Here is a 16572-nt window from a genome sequence, read left to right on the forward strand (position 1 = left end):
CTCGTCGAAACTGGAGAGGCAAGTATGCAAGATTTTGACAAGACGGATTGGTTCCTGCTGGGCTTTGAAACTCTGGACGGCGAGTCTCGAGAGGCCGGCTCGGTCTGCAAAACACGGCGGATTGGAATTCCGAGTGTTCCGGAATAGCATCAATGATCTGGCCTGTTGGTTCGTCTGGGATTGAATAAAGACTGTTGCCTCCTTGTTATATTATGGACGTTGCGCTCATCTTTTCGCTGCTACTGGTGATGCCATATGGGCTCTGAATTGGAGTCCACCCATTGAGTTATCTCTTTTCACTTGGCTTGGAGTGATGATGCAAGCCCGCTGGCCTCCATAAACTGATCAAAGCACATAGCATTTGGGCCCCTAACCAATTCCAGGACTGAAGGGTGTGTAGCCGCAAACAATGGCACCGCGACCCTCTGGTAGGTTGAGCTTCTCTAATCCCTTTCTCAATCGTTCTGACATATCATAGGGATCCTTCAGGCTCCTCGGGTGGTTCTTGTCGTGGTGTTTCCAATGCTCAACTTTATTCTCTACCGTGAGACTCTCTTCTCCAAAACCCCTATCGGGTTATGCTCACACAAGCAGTAATCCTCTCCCTTGGCTGCAGCAGCACCTCCCTCAGCGACGTCTCCCCAGTCATAGCCCGCACCGACAGTCCAATAAACATCGGCGGGCAAGACATTGTCGTCGACCTACGAGTTGGCTTCTATGGTACCCTATCTCCCAGCCTATCCGTCCCATCAACTCTGATGCTCACCTCCGTCATAGGAATATGCCTCGGCCCACCCCCCCTCTTCTGCACCTCCTCCTCCAGCATCCTCAACTCCAAGCGCGAATCCGACCTCGCTCGCTCCATCCCGCTGTCCAAAGGCGGCGGAAATTTCGCCCTCGCCGGTCTAGCCCTCAGCCTCCAGTCCAGTTTCATCGTATTGTCTGGCTTCCCACTTCTACTCTCTCTCATCGCCTCGATACTGGCCAACATGATCCAGATATACTTCTCCTCTCAGGACATGATCGAACTCCACGCCAAAGCGGCCTTGTGGGCGAGGAGTCTCGACTGGGCGGCTGCTGCGGGGGCAGTGATGGGGTTCAGTGCCTATCAGAGCACTGCTGCTGCTGCGCCGAGGTTGATAAGAGTGTTGATGTCGGGGGCGATGGTAGACATTAGCGTGGGAGGGACGGCAAGTAGCTTATTTGCTGGGGTTGTTGCTCTGACGATTCTTGGGGCGGTGATTAACACATTGTTGACTGGGGGGGATGTAGGGTCTGATGCTTTTGTTGCTGGGAAGACCATGGGGAAGCAAAAGACAACGGCGGGAGGGCAGGTGGGTGATAGGAGGAGGATGTCGAGGATGTTTATGAGGAGGCCGGCGTATGAGGTGTTTCCTTGACTTTGGGTGGTGAAATAGCACCGGAAGATCTTAAGAGACCAAATCTAGTGCTCAAGACAGAGACAACAGTGGGAGAGGGTTGGATCCCCTATTCGTCCCAGCGTGCCCAGTCATTATATGAACCCTAACCCTATCTTAGATGAAGTTCAAAAGGCAAAACCTTGGATGAACTTTCGGTGACTCAAGAACACAAGTGAGATGGCAACCTGAGATATTACACACAAAGAACCAAGGGAAATCCGATCCAGGCTCAGCATTCGGCAGTTCAACTCTTTTGAAACGATTTATTTCGACTTGCAAACTGCAGTCCCCCGTGAAGAATGACGTCGAACTCGACAGCGGGGTCATCACCCCAGCTCTGTACAAAATGCCGTACTCAGGAGGCTACACATGACCAGAGAAGTCACGCCGTATGCGTGTAAGTATTTTTTTCCTCTTCACAAAACCGTTTTGATCAAACGCTAACCACCCCCAAGAGACTGCTTCACAAAATTCATCAACACCAAATCCGTCAAACAGCTCGGCATTCTAGGCAAAGAGACCAAACCCCCCATCATCCCCAACCCATCCGGCTCCGGCCCTCCCCAAATCGGCACCCGTCGCTACCTCCTCGGCCTCTCCCTGGGCGTCTCCTCCACCTGCCTCCTCCAGCTCCTCCACGAAAACTGCCAGTTCCAACTCTCAAAAGGCCGGCCAGCCCCCTTTGAGCTAACAGTCGTCCACATCTACAACGACACCTTCACCACCCCCTCCACCGCCGAATCTCTCCTCCTTCCACACAAAACCCGCTACCCAACATTCACCTTCCTCTCCCACCCTCTATCATCCTCCCTCACCCTCCCCTCGATAGACTGGCCCTCTTTTCTCTCCGCCCTATCCCTCCCCCCCCCCAGTCCCCACCTTACCAACCCTCCTCTCCTCCCTGCCCCCCTCCCAAGCCTCCCAATCAGACATTATCAGCCTCCTAACCCGCCACATCCTCCTCTCCCTCACCCTCTCCACCTCCAGCCAGGCCCTCCTGTTAGGGCACAGCACCACCGCCATCGCCGAATTAACCCTCTCCCAAACCGCCAAGGGCCGCGGCTTCTCCCTCCCCTGGACAATAAACGACGGCCTCCTCTCCCTTCCCAATCTCTCCCAACCCGTTTTGGTGTTCCACCCCCTCCGGGACATCCTCCGCAAGGAACTAGTCGAGTTCACCAAGCTCACCGCCCCGCCTTTGACGGGACTGATCCCTGACGTGGAAAAGAGAAACAACCCTGAGGCTCATCAGGTGCTGAACCACAAGGATTTGAGCATCGAGGAGGTCATGACGAGGTATTTTGCCGATGTGGAGAGGAGTTACCCCAGTGTGGTTGCCAATGTTGCTAGGACGAGCGCGAGGTTGGTGAGGATATTTGATGAGGACAGAAAGGGGTGTGGGCTTTGTGGGATGCCGATGGATGGGGAGGGGGATGAGAGGTGGAGAGGGGAGCTGGGGGAGGGGGATGTGGGCGATGAGGAGGGGGAGACGGAGGAGGGGGAGAGACGGAGGAGAGAAGGGAGGAGGTGGTTGTGTTATGGGTGTCAGAGGAGTGCTTTGGGGTAGGGTACTTGTTCAGTCACCAGATATGGAAGGAGAGAAAAAAGCATCAGTAGAATGAGATCAAAAAAAGCACCAGTAAAATGAGATCGCTGGTTGACACGATCTCTGGTCATCTTTTCCCCGTCCATCCGTCCCCTTTTGTCTTTATCTTATGTACACAATCGCTTTTGTATAGAGAGATTGCCCCCCAATCCCCCAGTCCATATCCACACACAATGGTATCATCAACAACAACATCATCAACAACAATAACAACAACAACACGCCATGATTACCCCCACCAAACTTTGACAAGTGTATCAACACAAAACCCCGCTCTCCGCTCTATCCCTGACGCCCAAAGGGCAGACAGGATCAAAAACACAGCAAATATCCTCCAGCCCAGCCAAGATTCCAGAAATCTCAAAGACGACGGGGGGATTGATCCATGAGGGGCGCCGAGTGTAAAAATGTCTTCATTTTTCAAAAAAGTCACCACCACCACCCATCCACAAACAACCAACCCATTGAAGGAAAGCTCGCCCGCCCAAAAAAACCAAGCCGAAAAGATATAAACGCCGTATCTAATGCGGGAAAGAAAAAGAGAAAAAAGAAAGCAGAAACAGGATGTAAGCGCTAAAATCATGCCGTCTAAATCGATTGTGTTTCTGGTGGCGAGAGGATCCTCTCCTCGAGCTTCTTCATCAACTTGTTGGTCTGCTCGGCCAAGCTGAGCGTCAGGATGGTGTGCGGCAGGATCCTGGCCAGATGTGGGAACACGCCCTTGTAGATGGCGAAGAAGCCCTCCGTCTTGATCGTCTTGGCCAGGCAGTCAAAGACGCCCTTGTAGAGGTTGCCATTCTGGTTGTAGAGGCGGGACATGATTGTGTCTGTGTCGAATCTCATAGTCAGCATTGGCTTTGCAAGGGGGAGATCTGCAAAGGGGGCGGAAAAAACATACCAGGAGGATGCATAACAACACAAACCACAAACCCACTAGCCGTACTGCTCGCCAAATGCAGCGGCGCCCCCTCCTCCATCCCAAAGTGCTTCTGCAACCTCCTCTTTGCGAAAAAGTACGTAGGCAGCTGCACCGAGCTCCCAAACCCCGTCCTGATCATCGCCGCCCCAACACCCCTATACAACCCCCTCACCCCCTCCGCCCTGAAAATCTGGCTCAACCCATCCAGCGCATTCCTGTACCGATGCTGCGTCCCCACCGGCAAAAAAGGCGAGAAGCTCTGCAGCCTCGTCTTGACCAGAAAGAACGGGCTCCCCGCCGCGGCGCCCATGATGCCAGACGCCGCGCCGCAAAACATGTTGATGCCCAGGTTCTGTTTGGCCGCGTCGTTGAGCATCAGCTTCGCCAGCCCGGCGCGCATGGGCTCGTAGAAGCCTAGCCGGCAGCCGTTGAGGAGGACCTGGTAGATGTAGGCGCACCCGATGCCGCGGTAGATGCCCCGGATGCCTTCGTTTCGGACAATGACAGAGACGCCGTGGAGGGGGCCGCGGTAGTGGTGAGGTTGGTGGCCTTTGGTCTGTAGCTCGCCCTGGAGCTGCATGCGGATCTTGACTGTTTCGAAGGGGTGGGTGGCCGTTACGGCTCCGCAGGCGGCGATTCCGCCTGCTATGAAGGCGCTTTAGGACGGGAGGGGACATGTTAGATCTCTCTTTCTCTCTTGTGAGGTAGGTATGTGTATGACGGGAAAACCTACCCAGCTGTTGTCGACATTGTGCAAGCGAGTAGTGTTGGGCTATCTTCTTTTGTGCAGAAGCTCTACGAAGTGTTGTCTGACAACAAGTTTGACCGAGGGGTAGTGGTGCTTGGTTCGCGGTTATAATTATTTCACGGCTTGAAGCGGCCAGCGAACCTGGTAAGAACCAATGCCGGGTCTTGTGCCGGTTGTCGGAGCCCAAATACTTCTCGGTGCTGCGATTCCTTAGGGAAGGGGGGACGCGGGTCTAAGGAGGGTCGAGGTCCCCAGGTGGCAGCACCACTCTCTCTTCAACTTCACGATAGGTACAAAAGGTCGCGGGTAGGCTTGGGATGTCGGGGGAAAGAGTAAATAGAGATAGACTGATACTAGGACCTTTGAAAAACGGGCGGGTGAAACAATGGGGACTAGGATAGGGAGAGGACCGCTTATACCCGGAACATCGTCTGGACTCACACGCTGACTCGATTATGGTTAAACTGGGACTGCGTGTCACTGTGTCACTGTGTCACCGTGTCACGCAATGCTTTTGGGAGTTTCAACTGGGAAGGTACAGCTGTACCTATCCCGGCAGCTCGCCTCGAGTACCGGGATGACCGGCGAGATGGGAAAACTGCGGAGTCGGAGCTCAACAGGAAGGGATTTCGCGGGATTTGTTCCTCGCTGTCAGTCTTCGCGATGCAGGGTCAAAGACTTGGGAGCTCCGGCTTTCGGGGAGGGATGGTAGGCGGGTGGACGGCTGTCGGACAGTTTGATCTGGGGGACTGGGAACCCTGGCCTTTGATAGGTGTGGATCTCAGGGCCGCTTGCGGTGTGGGGAAGAAATGGACGTTCGGTGTTGTTGTACGGTACTCCGGGTTAGGGTTTCTCCAGGACTGATTGGCCAATGCTCGCAGGTGCACAAGCCCGCTGCCAGCCGGTCAGACACTCACCGCCTTTATTTTGACCGCCTGGCAGAAACCGGGCAGTTGGTGGGGCCCATTTGTCGTGCTGCTCAACTGCGGCCGTGTTTCTGTACTCGGTCAGCCATCAAAACATCAGTTTGCATACTCCTCTTTACGTCGCGCTCGCTACATCCAAACATATTTCATTATGGCGCCCGTACCGATGGACCTCGACGACGCGTCTCCTGCCTTGCGGGGTCTAGGTGGTGTGAATGGCCCTCCCACTGCACCAGTCACCGAGGTGATTGCAAACTTCAGGCCAACCAAGCTGTTCAATCGTGAAGACATCGAGGACAACAAGTCGAATCCTTACATTCTCTCGATCGATTTCGACGACCCGGGCGAGCTTTGCATGACCTCTGAGAGCGATAGGACGATTCAGATCTACAATGTCAAAGAGGGTCGACATGACAAGATGCTCATCAGCAAGAAGTATGGTGTGAAGCTTGCCAAGTTCACCCACACAAGTTCAAGTGTCATTTACGCCAGTACTCGCGAAAATGGTGGGAATCACTGCCGCCAGACTACCCAATGGCTTCTAACGAGTGAGAACAGACGCGATCAGATATCTCGCAACCCACGACAGCTCCTTCATCCGCTACTTTGACGGCCACGAAGGCGCCGTGACCTGTCTCACCATGCACCCGGGCACCGACAACTTTATCTCCTGCAGCCTTGACAACACGGTTAGGTTATGGAACACCCAAACCAAGAACTGGACCGGTACACTCTATCTCAACACCCCCTACCTGTCGGCGTGGGACCCGTCGGGCCAGGTGTTCGCGGTTGCTAGCCCTAGCAGCGGAAGCATTCTCCTCTACGACTATCGCAACTACCATAAAGCGCCGTTCTCGACGTTCGACCTCGTCAAAGCCAGAGGGCCCGCCGATCCAGAAATGGCCTTTAGGGGATGGACGAAGCTGGAGTTCTCCAACGACGGGAAGCACATCCTTCTTGGGTCGCGAGGCAACGGCCATTTCCTGCTGGACTCGTTTGACGGCAGCCTCAAAGCCTTCCTCAGGAAGCCGAACGGTGGTACAAGACGGCTTGCCGCCGGCGAGAACGACGGCGGACACGTGGAAAGCAGCGGCGAGTGCTGCTTCACCCCTGACGGTCGCTATGTCTTGAGCGGTGGAAAATCAGACTTGTTGGTCTGGGACACGCTCATGACACCAGACTCGAAGCAAGTCTTGGAGCCGGCGCATATTTTGGAAGAGAAGAGAGAGGCAGCCGTGGTGGCGTACAACCCGCGGTACAACATGATTGCGACGGCAGACCAGGAGCTGCTGTTTTGGCTTCCAGACCCCCCCAATTCGTAGAAAGAAAAGTATGGGGTGAAGTCGGCAGACGAGTATTTCTTATGGCAGGACAAGATCCCTTGGGACGACAATGTTCCAGAGGATGGTTAGGGGCGTGCCATTTTTTATTTTATTTTTGGTTGTAAAGTAGCAGTTATGATACCCATGGGATATTTCGGGCGTATTGGCGCGGGCAAAAAAGCTTCGTAGACAAAAGTAGTGTTGTTGAATAATTTGATTTGGGGTTATCTTTTGAGCATTTTTTTTATTTATTGAGCTGCTGAGACGTCGATGCTGTTTGAAGTTAGGGGAAGAAAGCTCTCCAAGCGCCCCGCATTTTAGTCCAGCCAGCTTGGCCCCACCGGAAACTGTCACTCAAAGGTGTGGACATTCACCCATGACACCCAATTCTCGAAGCTTGCGACCTTGTTTGACCATTCAACCTTGACGACACGACCTCTCCCAGTCGCAGCGCGTGCGCAAATTGATTTTTCCTGTCCCCATTTAACTTTTTTCACAAACTACGCGCTGCGAACCGAGTGTCAGAACAACACCGTCAAGATGCCCTACTACTCCAAATCAGAAGACTGGCTGCATCACTCCTCCCTCTTGCTCGCCGCTCGACCTACCACCGTTTGTCTTCCTCCCCCCTTTTTTTTTTTTTCCCTGTTTATTGTCCCAACTAATTTTGTGGTATGGCAGACAAGAATATCAACAAACTACCACCTCTCCCCCGCCCACCGAACCCCCAAGTCTGCCACGCCCGAGCAGGTAGTTGAGGATGAGAAGAGGGGAAAGAGGGGACACTTGGTGATCACGACGTTTGACCCAAAGAGCGGGGTTAGTCTCAAGTACAAGACTAGCAAGGCGCAGGAGGTGGGGAGGTTGGTGCAGATGCTTGGAACGTTGGCGGGGAGGGCGGCTGGGAGGGAGGAAGAAAGGGGGTTGAAGAAGGAGGAGGGGGATGTGGAGATGGGGGAGGCGGCGGCGGACGGGGGAGCTGGGGAGGGACAGGGGAGTGGGATTGCTATGCCGGTGGTGGCTGCTGCTGAGAAGCAAGTACCGCAGGTGGGAGGGGCAGGTGGTGGTGGGGGGAAGAAGAAGAAGAAGGGGAAGAGGTAATGGGTGGGGGGATGATGAGGGAGGGTAGGGGGATGATAAGGGAGGGTAGGGGGGATGATGAGGAAGGGAACGTCAAGAGGTAACCGCAGAGTCGAAATCATCAAATATAATAAAGAAATCAGCCCAAGAGTTTCCAAAGGGCCACACAAGACGGTTGAACGCGCGTGACTCTTGGAAATGGGAAGCATTCGTTAAAGGCGCAGGGTGCGAGCGGGAGAGGACTATCAAGATTTCTAGACAAAATGGGCCGCATCAAGTCGTGGACAACATGGGTGAACGCCAGTCTTTCCCACACGACAACAAAAATGGCATAGTAACAACCGAGACATCAAAACTGGACACAATCACATTCGACACCAAGATATTTCATGCGAGGAACAAACAGTGCAGTGTAATCCCTTCATTAGCTGAGGTCCTACTCATACAATCCCATACTACTTATGTATGTCTCTTTCCTTCCCAAATATCCCACCTCATACTCATGAGGCATCCATCATCCATCCCTAAAAGAACCCATTTCGTTCTTTGTTTGCGCGTTCAGCAAAAACAAAACTCCAGACGCCTTTCAATGATGTGGAAATCCACGCCTGCCTACCGTAATCCGTAACAAAACAGTCTTTGTTGTACATGACCTTCAGGGGATTACTATCCAACATACAAGATTTGCCCGCCCGCTCCGCCTGTGACGTTATCCTTCTGTCTATACCAGAAGTTTATGAAAAGAAAAAAAGAAATGCGTGAGGGGGTATTAGTCGTTATAAAAAGACAAAAAGAGCAGAGAAATCAGCAGCAGCGCAAATGACAAGACGCTCAAAAGTCCTCGTCAAAGGCAAAGTCGCCGCCGTTCTCGTTCTTGCTCTCCTCAGCAGACTCCTCAAACTTCTTGGTGCTGTTCATGACACCAGCCTTCTGGTACTCGCCGACACGCTTCTCGAAGAAGTTGGTCTTGCCGCCGAGGGAGATATTCTCCATGAAGTCGAAGGGGTTGGTGGAGCGGTAGATCTTGTCGTTGCCGAGGGCGACAAGGAGACGGTCAGCGACGAACTCAATGTACTGCTTCATGAGGTTCGAGTTCATGCCGAGCAGGGCGCAGGGAAGAGCCTCGGTGAGGAACTCCTGCTCAATAGAGACGGCATCGCGGATGATGTCCTCGACGAGCTGCTTGCTGGGTCTGTTGTTGAGGTGAGAGAACAGAAGGCAGGCAAAGTCGGTGTGGAGACCCTCATCACGGGAGATGAGCTCGTTGGAGAAGGTGAGACCAGGCATGAGGCCGCGCTTCTTGAGCCAGAATATGGAGGCGAAAGCACCACTGAAGAAGATACCCTCAACAGCAGCGAAGGCAACAAGGCGCTGGGCGAAGGAGGCATCCTTGTCGGAGATCCACCGAAGGGCCCAGTCGGCCTTCTTGCGGATGCAGGGAATGGTGTCGATGGCATTGAAGAGGTAGGTGCGCTGAGATGGCTCCTTGATGTAGGTATCAATGAGAAGGGAGTAGGTCTCGGAGTGGATGTTCTCCATCATGATCTGGAAGCCGTAGAAGCAGCGGGCCTCGGGAATCTGGACCTCGGCGCTGAAACGCTCGACAAGGTTCTCATTGACGATACCATCGGAGGCGGCGAAGAAGGCGAGGATATGGGAGATGAAGAACTTCTCGTCATCGTTGAGCTTGTTGCTCCAGTCGTGGAGATCCTTGGAGAGATCGATCTCCTCAGCAGTCCAGAAGGAAGCCTCGGCCTTCTTGTACATTTGCCAGACCTGTAAGGGTTTTAATTAGTACGCGTGATCCAACTTGAGAACGCGTCAAAGTCGCGTCACATACCTCATGGTACTTGATGGGGAACAAGACGAAGCGCTGAGGGTTCTCGGTGAGGAGCGGCTCATCGAGGAGCTCTTGCTTTGGTTCTGGGGCAGCGACTGTCTTGATCTCCTCCTTCTTGTTCTCAAACTTGGCATCCATCTCGGCCTCGAGGGTGGTGAGGTCGGCATTGAAAGGCTTGTTTTCCTTGTCGGATGGGGCAAAGTTGAGCTTCTTGACGGGAGACTCCATCTTGAAGGCGTCAATGGCGGAAGCAGCCTGCAAAAGTAAAGGATGTTAGCTTTGTGGACGCGTAAAGTAGCCGACGCGTGGAAAGGTAGCTAGCTACTGACCTGCTTGGAAGGTGTGATTTCGGCGGCCATTGTGAAGATAGTTGAGGGCTGAAATATGGGAGGTGCAAAGGCCACAAGAAGAAGAAATATCAGAGGCAATTGCTGAGTGACGACTGTGGCGGGATTGGGAGAGTTGTTGTGAGTGTAGACAAAGAGAATTTCTCAAGCAAAATATGGGCGTCGCGAATTCTCTTAAATGCTGCACGTTGGGACGCGGCCCACTTTACTAAATCTGTACGGCAGGGATACGCGTCGACACGCCTGTAGTCTCTTTCCAGGGGGCCCAGGCACTTTGTGCGGCGTCACTGATGCCCTCCATCAACACCAGCCTCTCATTTGGTTGTTCCAAGAGGGGCATCACCGGGCAATCCCACCAGTCCCTTGCTCCCTGTTCCTAGTCGGCCCTCTCGCTCTTATCAGATCCATCATCAGCCGCGCCATTCAATGCCTGTTCCAGTGGCCTGTTGGGTGAGCGTTTGTCAGAGTTTATTTATTCGGATGCACGTTGCAACAATTTCACCATGGACCCCACCATGACACACTCGGGCCCATCCTGCCTGGAATTGAACCAGCTGGGCTTCCACTTCCAAGAATCCAAACACGCGAACTGTTCGCAGCTCCGACGGGTCCCGATCTGCCCTCCTGGAATCGGCCTACACTGCAGTTCCCCTGTTGCAACTTGCAAGACTTTGACCCATTCTGCTGTTGCCCCGTGAGCAGCCATGGACCTCTCTGGGCAGAGGTGGGGTTGAAAAGATTATCAGATGGGATCCTTGACCAGATCAAACTGGGAGACGCGTCAAATCGCGTCTGTCTCGCGGCTTCATTATTAATTGATTTTGACCCAGCCTTGTCTCCGGTCTTGGAATATTGAGACCTTTTCTCGAAGAATACACATTCCCGCTGTCTCGCAGATGAGGAAAACTATTATTATTCAAATGCCCTTTGCCTCTGGGTATCATGATGCAGTCTGTTTCCCAAAACTCCTCGCTCATGAAAAGCAACAAATGAAATATAAAAACACTTCGCTTCAGCATTGCCCTCCTAGCACCATATCCAAGCGGCCCCTGACACCTCCTGACGTCACCTGGGCAACTACACTATCTCCGACCAGCCTTCCCACGATTGTCTCTGGGGTCCTGCTTTGGTGTAATCTGACGACCCGGAAGGCCTCCCCCGATCGGAGCTCGCGGTGGTGTAAGATTCCTCACAGGAGCTACCAGTGCACTTTGCGGGGCCGCTGTCATGTCTCCTGTCTGCCGTCCAGAGCGTGCCGGTGTTACGGCGGCTGGAGTGGCAAGCGATGGCATCGTACCCGTTCTTGTGACCCCGGTTTCGACATCCCGATCCCCCTCGGCCCCTGCAAGTTCGTCCGGCATCTCGACAATACTGCCCGTCTCTGGATCCTGAACGACACCAGCCTGGAGCGCCTTTGCCTTTTCCGTCAAGAAAGCGTCGAGCAGCCAGGCATTCTTCGTGTTGGCTCGGTAGAAAACGTCCGCGATGTCGCCAATGAGAGGGATAAAACCGATTGCCAGATCGAGCATGATGTTGGTGAACATCATGCCATACAGACGCTTGGGAAGACCACCATCGACCTTTGAGGCCTTCTTGATGAGAGCAAGAGCCATGAGGAAATCTGCAAAGTCGCCAATGCTACAGAACATTTGTTAGCCCATGTTTGGTCACACAGAGACAGCTGCTGGTATACTTACACAGGAATCAAACCGATGATGGCGGACCAGCCGAACCGGATGGGGATGCAGCAACAACTGAACCCCATGTCCCAACGATAGGCTCTTCGGCGGATCTTCCTGAGAATCTTGGCGTCATTCTTGGAAAGGCCTTGGGGAATAGGTCTCTCCTGAGTCTTGTACTTTGCGACCTTACCGTTCTTGTAGACCGGGACTTTTTCGAGGTAAGGGTTCTCCGAGTTAGTATTTGTCTTGTCCTTCCCCAGCTTCTTGAGAGCCTTCTTCTCCAGGATTTTGATAGCCACGTTCATGGTGATTTGCGGTGATCGATGTCGATCAAAAAAATAAAAAAATAAAAAAGAATGTATATGAAATAAAAGAATGGAAATAAAACACACAGAGCACGAGAAACACAGAAAAAAACAGAGGCTGAGAGTTGATATAAAAGTCGACGCTTTGTTGCGGGCTCCGGCGGCTGTCAAGTTGGCCTCCGGCTGGTTGTAAGTGAGGTATTGGTCGCGGCAGGCTCTTTGTCGGTTTCAGATTCGCGCTTGTCAGACCCAAATTGGAAACACTTTTGGCGCCAGAGTCAACGAACCCGAGGGTCGGGATGTTGGTCTGGTGTACTAGAGAGACAAGAAGCGACAAGGTCAAGTACAAAAGCACCAGCTGGACCGTGGCAGCTTCCGTCTTGCTTTATGTCTGCTGGCTGGCCCCATGGCTCAACGTCTAGCCCTGTGCATCAAACGTCTTCTTGTTTCCGAGTGATGACGTTCCTGGGCGACCTCCCTGCAGCTTCAAGGTGTAACCCCTGCTCAGCGTGCCCGTGTGGCGCGGGACTGCCACACACTTGTGTGTTGTGGTTGGCCTCTTCCAGATGCACCATCTTGTGCGGGGAGCGGGGGACTGCACCGCCACATCCGCTCCTGGCAGAAGCTTGACTGGAGCAGGATGTGGCGTTGAATCCCTGGACTGGTGGGGTGAATTGGGCTCTAGCCACAGTTGGGTTCTGCGAACATCTCCAGTCTGCGCCAGTGGAGACAAATCAATGCCGTCCACGTCTGCACACGTCTCTCCCCATCCCATTCTAGATTCCATGGTTGACCCGCCGATAGCGTTTGTCGACAGCTCCCGCCCAATTCGGCCACACACCTGAGCCTTTTCTCTCACCTGCCTATCACTGCTTTGCTTTGTATCTGTGCAAATTTTCTCTTGCTTGTCCAGTCTAGACTCTGAAGCGCACGCATTGCCTTGCGGTGGGGAAACTCTTACCTTTGCGATTTGGCGGTCCAAGCCTGAACCTGCCGAGCCAGTCCGCCAGCGAAGCCCTCGCCAAACAAACACAAATCGATCGACCAGAAACACAGACCACTTCCTTACCTCATTCCGTACCCGCAAACACCTCCAACCTAGAACCGCAAAGTAGTTCCCACGCAACCTGGACTGCCTTTTGCGCTGTTGCTGCCCTACAGACGACCACCCCTCAGGAAACCAGGCTGTTGATATGCCACACCACAGCACACTGTCATGGCCGAAAACAAGATGCAACTCGAAGATTGTATGTATCTTTTTTGGTACCGCTCGGTTGGATGACACCTGTTGACCTGTTTGCCCAGGGTTGGACGACCTTTGTGTCCGATTCATCATAAACCTGCCCAAGGAGGATCTGTCATCCGTGGCCCGAATTTGCTTCCAGGTCGAAGAGGCACAATGGTTCTACGAAGATTTTATACGTCCGCTGGACCCTACACTCCCGTCGATGTCGCTCCGAAGTTTCTGTCTTCGAATCTTCCAGCACTGTCCCCTGCTGGCCTCCTTCTCGGCTGAAAACCACATGCGAGCGTTCGAGGAGTTTCTCCAGTACAAGACCAGAGTTCCCGTCAGAGGAGCTATCCTGCTGAATGAGGCCATGGACTCGACTGTGTTGGTCAAGGGCTGGAAGAAGGGCGCCAACTGGAGTTTCCCCAGAGGCAAAATCAACAAGGACGAGGATGACTTGGACTGCGCCATTCGAGAGGTCTACGAGGAAACAGGTTTCGACATCAGGGAAGCTGGGCTGGTGCCTAGGGATGATGAAGTGAAGTACATCCAGATGTCGATGCGGGATCAGCAAATTCGACTCTATGTTTTCCGGAATGTGCCCATGGACACCAACTTCCATCCAAAGACCAGGAAAGAGATCAGTAAAATTCAGTGGTACAAGCTCTCTGAGCTTCCCGCGTTTCGGAACCGCAAGGGGAATCAACAGGATGATGCCGCTGCGGCTTCGAATGCGAACAAGTTCTACATGGTGGCTCCTTTTCTTGTCCAACTCAAGAAATGGGTCCAACAGCAAAAGCAGAAGGACGCAGCCCGCGGATCGCATGTACCTGTCCATATTCCTATCGAAGAACCTCTCACAGAGGATGACCTCGGTACCCAGACAGAGCCTGTTGCTGGGCCCACGGAGAGCATCGAAACCATTGAAGGGGCGACGGCTGAACTTCAGCGTCTTCTCCAGGTGCAGCCTCCCCCTAGTGGGACACATGTGAATCCGCACCCTGCTCCGGCGGCGACAGCCAACAAAGGGAACGCTCTGTTGGCCCTTCTTCAAAAGAATACTGAGACCGAGGCGGCTCATCTTCCTCAAGGGTATCACGAGCAGCCCCAGCATTATCAACAGCTGCCCCAGCAACATCACCAACAGCCTCCGCAGCCTCAACATCAGTATTACCAGCAGCAGCAGTACGGTAACCAAGTCCCGCACACGCCGTTGGAGCTCACTTACACGACTGCTCCGGAGCCGCACACTCCGCACCATCATCATCCAACCAACCGGTTACCTGTACCACCTAATCAGCCGCCGCCCAACTTCCCTATCCAACCTCACGGGAATCAAAATGTCTCTCAAGAATACTTTACACAACAGCGGGTCCCCCACCAGATGCCTACCCAGGCCTACGGGGATAACTCGTACATGGCTGGCCCGCGTCCAGTGCAGAAGGAACCCGTTCTTCTCCACCCGCAGCCGTTGCCCCCCCAGGTTCAGCAATCACTTCTCACCAGAAGCATTCTTCAGACTCCCAACATTCCAGAGACTGCCCACCATAATGGTTTGCAAGCGCCGCAGGGAAGCCACCATTCGATCCCGGTCCAGGGGCAAGATGGAGCTGGTTATCAGAATCAAGGAGCACCTCGAAAGGCTGCTCCTCAGCTGACACATCATCACATGTCTCTTCTGAATGCTTTCAAGAGCAATACCTCCCGTACACAAGAAACAACGCCGGTGGCTACCCCTCAAAGCGATGTCGCTCCCGCGGGACAACAGCACGCTGGCTATCATCCGTCTGGACAGGGCTGGCCCAGTGCTCCATCCCATACACAAGCTCCCAACTCAGCTGCGCAGTATTTGCCGCACCACGCGGTGAATGTTCCTCAGGGTTATGGTGAGCGGTATGGGCCTCAGCCGCAGCATGCAGTGGCTCCACAAGTGTCACAACACGCCGCCGCAAACCCAGTTGTGGCCCCAAGACCGCCGCAATCAACGGAGTCGCACCGCTCGGCGTTGTTGGACATGTTCAAAAAGCCAGGCCGTGGAAGTCCCCTAAGCAACGAAATCACAAGATCGTCCATCAAGTCGGACGGTGAACGGCCAGGATATGGGTCCAATAATAGCCAACCATATGGCGGACCATCCAATGCGGAGGCCATCGCCCGAGCTGCTGAAGCCAATGGTGCTCCCGTCCAGATGAATCCAGAGCTCAACCTTCCATACAGGGCCGTTCAGATCCTCACTCGGCCCAAGCAGCCCGAGTCGGCCCAAAGCAATGACTCGATGGACTCGCAAATCCATCGTCTTCAGAGACGCTTGAGCCCCCAGAGGAAGGATGCCAGGAATTCAGGCTCTGGTCTTCCGTCTCCGCGGGACCGCTCTTTGTTCCATCAGCTTGACCAGGAGACGAAGAAGTCCCCCCAGCTCCCGCCAGCCCAGGCGGGCAGCCTTCCATACGGTCAGCCTCAGCCTCAGCGCCAGTCGCCGTACGCAAGTCCTACTTTCCCGCCTCAGCAACCTGTTGGTCCGCCCCAGCAACTGCTGCAGCATCAGCAGTATCAGCATCATCAGCGTCAACCTAGTGGCAACGCGGACCAGAAGCAGAAGTTGCTGTCGCTTTTCGGAAAGGCACAGCCCTCGCCCACTGGGCTTTCGGCCAACGGCAAGATGAAGGAGTCCATGGTGTATGATCAAGTCCGGTCTACTACTCCCAGATCGAGAGTTGCGTCTCTTGCGTCACAGGGCAACGCCGGCGGCATGGCCCCGTCAGTCACAGGCGTGGAGAATGTCCATGCAACCGGCAACAGTAGTCGGGTACCGAGCGCAACCAACTCTCGCCGGGGCAGCCAGACACCCATCTCCCCGGCCGATCGGAACTTTTTGCTTTTGTATTTGGAGTCGGTATCTAATCAGGCGCGCTCCCAGACATGATATCTGGGTTTGAAGTAGGGCATATGTTGTTTTTCTGTTTGTTCTTGGGGACTTTTAGTGTAGAGGGATTCTATATGGTGGTGAGGATTTTTGTGATTTCTTGCCAACAGCAAATGGTGGTTGTAATTTGGACCGGTGCATACATCAAAGCGAAATTTCCATCAATGGTTTACATTATTTGCAGCGGTTGCTGCACAAAGGTGCTTATGAAGCAGGCTCTTGCTA

The 16572-nt window shown here is 53.8% G+C and overlaps 8 protein-coding genes across 8 annotated transcripts; 5 read left to right on the plus strand and 3 right to left on the minus strand.

Moving 5' to 3' along the window:
* Window positions 1–409: 409 nt before the first annotated feature.
* Window positions 410–1400, plus strand: QC764_711040 (uncharacterized protein; the record flags this gene model as incomplete). The annotated part of the gene is made up of 3 exons (XM_062950726.1): window positions 410–428; window positions 479–544; window positions 595–1400. The coding sequence occupies 3 exons, from the start codon at window positions 410–412 to the stop codon at window positions 1398–1400; spliced, it is 891 nt and encodes a 296-aa protein (XP_062796762.1).
* A 186-nt stretch (window positions 1401–1586) lies between these two features.
* Window positions 1587–2988, plus strand: CTU2 (Cytoplasmic tRNA 2-thiolation protein 2; the record flags this gene model as incomplete). The annotated part of the gene is made up of 3 exons (XM_062950727.1): window positions 1587–1818; window positions 1879–2292; window positions 2351–2988. The coding sequence occupies exons 1-3, from the start codon at window positions 1791–1793 to the stop codon at window positions 2986–2988; spliced, it is 1080 nt and encodes a 359-aa protein (XP_062796763.1). The 5' UTR covers window positions 1587–1790.
* A 197-nt stretch (window positions 2989–3185) lies between these two features.
* Window positions 3186–5446, minus strand: OAC1 (Mitochondrial oxaloacetate carrier protein). The gene is made up of 3 exons (XM_062950728.1): window positions 4680–5446; window positions 3926–4602; window positions 3186–3854 (listed from the first exon to the last, which is right to left on the minus strand). Exons 1-3 carry the CDS (start codon window positions 4694–4696, stop codon window positions 3616–3618), a joined length of 933 nt encoding a protein of 310 aa, XP_062796764.1. The 5' UTR covers window positions 4697–5446; the 3' UTR covers window positions 3186–3615.
* Window positions 5447–5679: 233 nt separating this feature from the next.
* QC764_711070 (uncharacterized protein) lies at window positions 5680–7221 on the plus strand. Its single transcript, XM_062950729.1, has 2 exons — window positions 5680–6126; window positions 6179–7221. Exons 1-2 carry the CDS (start codon window positions 5772–5774, stop codon window positions 6940–6942), a joined length of 1119 nt encoding a protein of 372 aa, XP_062796765.1. The 5' UTR covers window positions 5680–5771; the 3' UTR covers window positions 6943–7221.
* A 50-nt stretch (window positions 7222–7271) lies between these two features.
* Window positions 7272–8043, plus strand: QC764_711080 (uncharacterized protein; the record flags this gene model as incomplete). The annotated part of the gene is made up of 2 exons (XM_062950730.1): window positions 7272–7554; window positions 7624–8043. Exons 1-2 carry the CDS (start codon window positions 7483–7485, stop codon window positions 8041–8043), a joined length of 492 nt encoding a protein of 163 aa, XP_062796766.1. The 5' UTR covers window positions 7272–7482.
* A 329-nt stretch (window positions 8044–8372) lies between these two features.
* Window positions 8373–10221, minus strand: RNR2 (Ribonucleotide-diphosphate reductase (RNR), small subunit; the record flags this gene model as incomplete). The annotated part of the gene is made up of 3 exons (XM_062950731.1): window positions 8373–9798; window positions 9863–10117; window positions 10192–10221. The coding sequence occupies 3 exons, from the start codon at window positions 10219–10221 to the stop codon at window positions 8854–8856; spliced, it is 1230 nt and encodes a 409-aa protein (XP_062796767.1). The 3' UTR covers window positions 8373–8853.
* A 295-nt stretch (window positions 10222–10516) lies between these two features.
* On the plus strand, window positions 10517–16347 carry DCP2 (mRNA-decapping enzyme subunit 2; the record flags this gene model as incomplete). Its single annotated transcript, XM_062950733.1, has 2 exons — window positions 10517–13443; window positions 13502–16347. Exons 1-2 carry the CDS (start codon window positions 13413–13415, stop codon window positions 16345–16347), a joined length of 2877 nt encoding a protein of 958 aa, XP_062796768.1. The 5' UTR covers window positions 10517–13412.
* Window positions 11292–12638, minus strand: QC764_711100 (uncharacterized protein; the record flags this gene model as incomplete). Its single annotated transcript, XM_062950732.1, has 2 exons — window positions 11907–12638; window positions 11292–11847 (listed from the first exon to the last, which is right to left on the minus strand). Exons 1-2 carry the CDS (start codon window positions 12194–12196, stop codon window positions 11292–11294), a joined length of 846 nt encoding a protein of 281 aa, XP_062796769.1. The 5' UTR covers window positions 12197–12638.
* Window positions 16348–16572: the final 225 nt, after the last annotated feature.

Source organism: Podospora pseudoanserina, assembly GCF_035222485.1.
Source record: "Podospora pseudoanserina strain CBS 124.78 chromosome 7 map unlocalized CBS124.78p_7, whole genome shotgun sequence".
Taxonomy (NCBI): domain Eukaryota; kingdom Fungi; phylum Ascomycota; class Sordariomycetes; order Sordariales; family Podosporaceae; genus Podospora; species Podospora pseudoanserina.

What these genes read in the sequence shown, in the direction of transcription:
- QC764_711070 (XM_062950729.1), top strand. Translation starts at nt 5,772, where the DNA reads ATGGCGCCCGTACCGATGGACCTCGACGACGCGTCTCCTGCCTTGCGG. An exon ending in CGCCAGTACTCGCGAAAATG is followed by an intron (nt 6,127 to 6,178) that starts GTGGGAATCACT and finishes GAGTGAGAACAG; the next exon opens with ACGCGATCAGATATCTCGCA.
- OAC1 (XM_062950728.1), bottom strand. An exon ending in TGTTGTTATGCATCCTCCTG is followed by an intron (nt 3,855 to 3,925) that starts GTATGTTTTTTC and finishes GATTCGACACAG; the next exon opens with ACACAATCATGTCCCGCCTC.